This window comes from Octodon degus, unplaced genomic scaffold (assembly GCF_000260255.1).
Source record: "Octodon degus isolate 3935 unplaced genomic scaffold, OctDeg1.0 scaffold00113, whole genome shotgun sequence".
NCBI classification, from domain to species: domain Eukaryota; kingdom Metazoa; phylum Chordata; class Mammalia; order Rodentia; family Octodontidae; genus Octodon; species Octodon degus.
Window position 1 is genome coordinate 8,190,816 of NW_004524689.1, and position 5,864 is coordinate 8,196,679.

A 5,864-nucleotide genomic window follows, 5' to 3' on the forward strand; every position below is an offset into this window, starting at 1 on the left:
TTTAAAAAATAAATAAAAGAGGCTCCAAGCCTGGACCCCAGCACCTCCACTCACCAGGGCCCCCTGCTCCAGTCTCTGGACCAAGCAGGTACAGTTTAGAGTATAAACTGATTGAGGGAACTGTTTGCATCCTGCCTCCCCTCAATGGAAGGGGACTTCCTCAAGGAGGCAGGGTTTGTGGGTGAACGAGTGGGAGGTGAATGAGAGTAGAGGGGACCCCTGACTCAAGCTGAGTCTCAGTGTCGTCCCTGCCACCTCCCGCAGGCTTCATTGGCTACGCCCCCAACCTCAGTAAACTGGTGGCCGAGTGGGAGGGCCAGGACAGCGACAGCGACCAGCTCTTTTATACCAAGATCTTCTTGGACCCAGAGAAGAGGGTAAGAGGAGGGAAGTGGGCCAAGAGCAGGGGCAGGGAGATCCTACCTCTGGATCCTGCTGGCCAGGCTGCCCTGGGGACAGTCCCCTAGCTTGTGTCAGTCTGTAGGACGGCTGTCACGGACTACCATAAATGGCCCACGAACGATCGGCTCCCAGTCCTGGAGGCTGCGAGTGTGAGGTTGGCTGGATTCATCAGGTCTCAGCCAGAACGATGGGGTTCTTAGAATAAAAGCTGTAGTGGGGCTGCTTTCTTATAAGGGTGCCATGAGGGTCGCAGGAGCGTAACAGAGCAGTCACAGCGGTGACTGGCATGCAGTAAAGTGCTAATCGAGGGTTTGGAAAGTTGCCATTGTGGTTGTCACTGTGGTGGTTGGTGTGGTTGAACCAGCTGCTAGATTCCCTCCAGATCTAAGGTTTCCTGGCTCTCTGAGCAGAGCATCAAGAGCAGGGAATCCTGGGGAGTTGGTGTCCCGCTGCCCTGTCGTGACAAGGCTGAGTGAGCGGGGACACAAGCCACCCTCCCACTGCCTGTGAGGACCTGTCCCCACACACTGCAGCCCAGTGTCCTTGTCCCCACAGGATCAGATCAATATTTCCTTGGACCACCGCTGCCGCATCTTCCAGAACCTAGATGGATCCTTGGGTGAGTGGGATCCCCAAGGAGGGGCGGGATAGGAGCTGGGGTGGGAGGGTCAAAGGCAGGGCTGAGCCCAAGGGACACAGGAGGGCTTTTCTCTGCTGGTTGTGCCAGGAGGTCGCCGATGGAGTCTCTCTTGGGAAGTAGGGAAAGGGGATAGCTTGGGGTGGGAGAATCCAAATGGAGCAGGTACTGGACCCTTGCCTTGTAGGCTGTCTTTACAGATGGGCCCCCTCCCTACAGATGGGCCCCTTCCTATAGATGGACACCCCTCTCTACCGATGGTCCCCCTGCTTCTCCAAGGGAGGTTTCCTGGGCTGGGGCAGGGGAAGGGCCTGAGCTGGCAAGGAGCTGACAGGAAGAAGAGTAGCTACTTGGTCCTTAGAGCCTGGGCCCAGGCCTTAGGTCTATGGCTGGTGAGGTCTGGCTGTGGATCTTGCTGGGTGACTTCAAACACATGCATGCATGTGTACACACACACACACACACACACACACACACACACACACACACAGAACCCAAAGCCATGCCCTGCCCCCACCTGCCAGCCCCAGGCTTTGCCTTGGCAGATGTGGACAGGCTATGCTTTCTGCCCCCCAGATGAGGTTGTGCTCAAGTTTGAAATGGGCCACGTGCGAGCACGGAACCTGGCGTACGACACCCTTCCAGTCCTGATCCACGGCAATGGGCCCACCAAGGTAGGAGGGCCCCGCCGTGGGGAGGTTGGGTACAGGGCAGAGGTCATCTCAGCCCTCACTGTCACCCTTCCCGGCGAGTCCCATCTTCTCTTCCCTCCTGCTGTGTGCTCAGGGCCTCATCCCTCCTTGCTCGTGAGCAGAGTGTGTAAGAGATTCCTGTCCCCATCAGTGCCTAGGCTGGACTACCAGAGCCACCCACACACCTCATCGCAGGGTCCTGTGTCAGGGTGGGGGCCCAGGCATCTGAATCTTCTAAGTGCCCAGAGACCCGAAGAAGAAGGAACACGGCACTGCCGGGTCCTCCCTCTGGCCTCCCCAGCACCACGTGCTGCTCTCCCCATGACCATGCAGGGTGGGAGAGAGCTGCATGCACCCCACCCCAGGCCCAGGGAAGTGGGACTGGGACAGGCAGTCTGGCCTGGCTGTACTCCAGCCCCGTGTCTCCCCTGACAGCTGCAGCTAAACTACCTGGGCAACTACATCCCGCGCTTCTGGACCTTTGAGACGGGCTGCACCGTGTGTGATGAGGGTTTGCGCAGCCTCAAGGGCTTTGGGGTGAGGTTGCCAGTCAGGCCTGTGCAGGGGTGGGGGTGGATGCTCCCCCTCTGGGGGTCTGGAGTGGGCTCCTGCTCCTGCTCCCCTCCCTGTCCGGGCTTCTATTTTCCTGCCACCTCCTGCCACCTCCTGGCTGCCTTCTGGGACCACACAGGTGCTGGCTTCCCTCCAGATGCCTGTGTTCCTGTTCTCTCGCCTGTTCCTCCTCAGCCCATGAGGCTGTCTTCAGCATGCTGTCCACCAGGCCTGGCTCTGCACCTGGCTGGTCCCTGCTTCTGCCACTGAGCGGGGCCGGTCCACCAGAGTGCACAAGTTTCATGTTTGTTAGTTTCTTTTGAGACAGGGTCTCACTATGTAGTACAAACCTGCCACCCTCCTGCTTCAGCCTCCTCCCAATGCTGGAATCACCATGCCTGGCTGTGGCCACATAGGTTTGCTTGGGGCACACTAAGGCTGGGTGACAGTGCACAGCTGGACCCTAATGGCACCTCCCTCACACAGGACGAAGCTCTGCCCCCGGTCCTGGTTGGCGTGTTCATCGAGCAGCCCACGCCATTCCTATCCCTGTTCTTCCAGCGGCTTCTGCGCCTGCACTATCCCCGGAGTCAGATGCGGCTTTTCATTCACAACCACGTGAGTGGCGGGCATTCTTCGTGTCTTCTGGTGGCTCTCGGCAGGCCCAGCTTCTGGAGGTGCCCTGAGGCCTCCAGGCTTGTCTGGGCCCAGGGGATGTGGGCGGTGGGGCGTGTCCCCAGATGGCTAGATTGGCTCAGGAGTCAGACTGGCTGGGCTTAAATCCAAATGACGCTGCTTTGATTGGCCGTGTGACCTTGGACACGCTCCCCTACCTCTCTGTGCTTCCATTTCCACCTCTATGAAATAGGGACAATGGTGAGTGGACTGCGGGAGTCTGAGGCAGGGGAACTGTGAGTTTGAAGTTAATTTGGACAACTCGGAGAAAAATGGAGTCCAGAAATGAAACGGGTTGAAGATGCAGCTTTGTCGTGGACACGTGCTAGCATGGGGAGGCCCTGGTTTGCATTCTCTGATCATGAATGAATGAATGAATGAATGAATGAATGAATGAATAAATAAATAAATAAATAAAATGGGTAGCAAATAATAGTGGCAACCACGTGGAATCGCTGCAAGGGTTGACCAGGTTGACCCGCAGCATGCGTGGAGGAGCTCCTGGTGTCCACAAGATTTGGTTTCCTTCAGTACTTTTGGAGGAGTCAGGGAAGGTGCCAAGGTGGCTGCTTTGTGGACAGCGGCCTCGATCAACACTCCAGCTCCTCTTCCCTGTCTCCCCTTCTAGTCACATAGTCCTCCCTCTTGGCCTCTCTCCACCAGTCTGTCCAGCTTTGAAGCCGGGATCCTCTTCAGAGCCTGCTGTGTGCAAAGCTGTCTTCCCGAAAATCTTAGCTGTCCCGTCTGTAGCTCCCTCCCGGAACCTTTTTTTTTTTTTCCTTTTAGTTCTGAGGATTGAACCCAGGACCTTTTCACTGAGCTACATGCCCAGCTTTTTTCTCATTTTTAATTTTGAAACAGGGTCTCTCTAAGTCACTCAGTTGCCCAGGCTGGGCTCTCACCTGCAATCCTTCTGCCTCAGCCTCCTAGAGTGCTGGGATGACAGGCATGCGCCACCACACCCAGCTCCTTTTTCTGAGACAGTGAGCAGCTCATCCCAGGGGCCCCTCGGCTTGCTGCCTGGGTCCCCAACAATCATTCCACGCGTGCATTGTGCTACTTGGAGGTAGACCCTGCCCTGCGGACAGCAAGCCACACGCCCGTGATTGGGGACTTTGTGTGGAAAGAGCAATGTCACAGGTGGCCTCAGAGGAATGGGGCTGAACCAGTGTCTGCTTACTGTGCACTGGGAGGGAGGTGTGGCTGTCCTCCCATTTTACAAGAGATAGAGCAGAAGTGGAGACATGTGAAAGGGCCAGTCCAGGGTCACAAGCTCATCTAAGGAGCTGAGATCAGTCTGAACCTTGAGTTTGGGTCTCGAGACCCTGGTCTCCCCACACCCTCACATGGGGGTCTCAGGCAGGGGATGTTGGTCATCAAATCAAAGGCAAGGGTCACCTGGTGCCACTGATGGGACTCAGGAAGTCTGGAGGCACGACTGTAGATGTCCAGGGATGTGGTAGAGGAGGAAGCCACCCAGCAGGGCCCGATGGAGCCGTCCTGCGCCGGGCCCTGTTCCTCACCCTGCTGTCCACCTCCCTAGGAGCAGCACCACAAGGCGCAGGTGGAGCAGTTCCTGGCCGAGCACGGTGGTGAGTACCAGTCCGTGAAGCTGGTGGGCCCCGAGGTACGGATGGCGAATGCCAACGCCAGGAACCAGGGCGCGTGAGTCGTGGGCAGGTGGGAATGACGGGGGCAGCCGGCTGGGCCGTGGGAGGTCACAGGCCCCTCGCTGGGCACCAGAGCCCGAGCTGTCAGATGAGGATGTGACCTCTGTCTTGTTACCTCCGGCCCTGGGCAGACCGAGCACTGTCTTTTGGGTTCAGGAAGCAAATTCAGGAAACAAGAAGGGCTGGAGGCTTAGAATTAGACAGACTAGCAGAGCAGCAACCTGAGTTTTCCTGTCATTTTTATTATTATCGCTGCTTTTTTGGTGGGGGGTACTCGGAATTGAACTGAGGACCTTCCACTTGCCCTGCAGGTGCTTGCGCCACTGAGCTATACCCTGGCCCTCACTGCTGCTGCTACTGCTACTACTATTTGGTTTTGTGAAACAGGGTGTCACTATGTAGTTTAGGCTGGCCTTGCTGGCTGGAACTCATGGCGATCCTCCTGCCTCAGCTTCTGTATAAGCTGCCATGCCTGCATGCTTTGCTTTTAATAAATACCAAATTAGGTAGGTGCGGTAGTGCATGTCCATAATCCCAGCACTCAGGAGGCTGAGGCAGGAGGATTGAAGAAAGTTCAAGGCTGGCCTGGAGTACCTAGTGAGTTCAAGGCCAGCCTAGAACACATGGCGAAACAACACACACGCACACGGCAGTGACACAAATAATTTGCATTCATTGTGGAAGAATTAGTTGAGGTCAGAGGCTGGGCCACTTGTTATGAAGCCCATCAACATATGGATGGGCTTCTTGGGCTCTAGGTCCTTGTGGCCCAGAAGTGGCCTCAAGCGACACACAGTGAGGGAGTGCAGCTGTGTTTCCTTCAGTCATTTGAAAACAGAAGATTATTCTTAGCCCACAAGCAGTTACAAAACCAGGCAGTGGTCTGACCTGGTGGCATGAGTTTGAAACCAGGCTAAGCTACATAGCCAGACTCTGTCACCACGGCCGTCTTTTCTCTTTCTTTCTTTCTTTCTTTCTTTCTTTCTTTCTTTCTTTCTTTCTTTCTTTCTTCCTTTCTTTCTCTTTTTTTTTCTTTCTTTTCTTTTTTTTTTAAATGTATTTAATACAGAGTCTACAGGGCCTCACTATACAGATTGGATTCATAGTGATCCTCCTGTTTATAGCCTCCCAAACACTGGGATTACAGGCACACTGCCTTGCCCAGTCTCAGTCACTGTCTCAGCGTGCACCCGGGGCGGGGCTGGCATGGCATGCGTGAGTCCCTGTGTCTGCCTA

General features: G+C 55.7%; 1 protein-coding gene across 1 annotated transcript in view; it reads left to right on the forward strand.

Moving 5' to 3' along the window:
* Window positions 1-5,864, forward strand: part of Plod1 (procollagen-lysine,2-oxoglutarate 5-dioxygenase 1) — a 22,092-nt gene that overhangs the window by 7,944 nt on the left and 8,284 nt on the right. Inside the window, exons 5-10 of the mRNA XM_023699392.1 lie at window positions 265-377; window positions 958-1,021; window positions 1,616-1,713; window positions 2,167-2,268; window positions 2,770-2,901; window positions 4,502-4,623. Of these exons, the coding sequence (XP_023555160.1) occupies window positions 265-377; window positions 958-1,021; window positions 1,616-1,713; window positions 2,167-2,268; window positions 2,770-2,901; window positions 4,502-4,623 (631 nt within the window). The remainder of the gene's footprint in view (window positions 1-264; window positions 378-957; window positions 1,022-1,615; window positions 1,714-2,166; window positions 2,269-2,769; window positions 2,902-4,501; window positions 4,624-5,864) is intronic.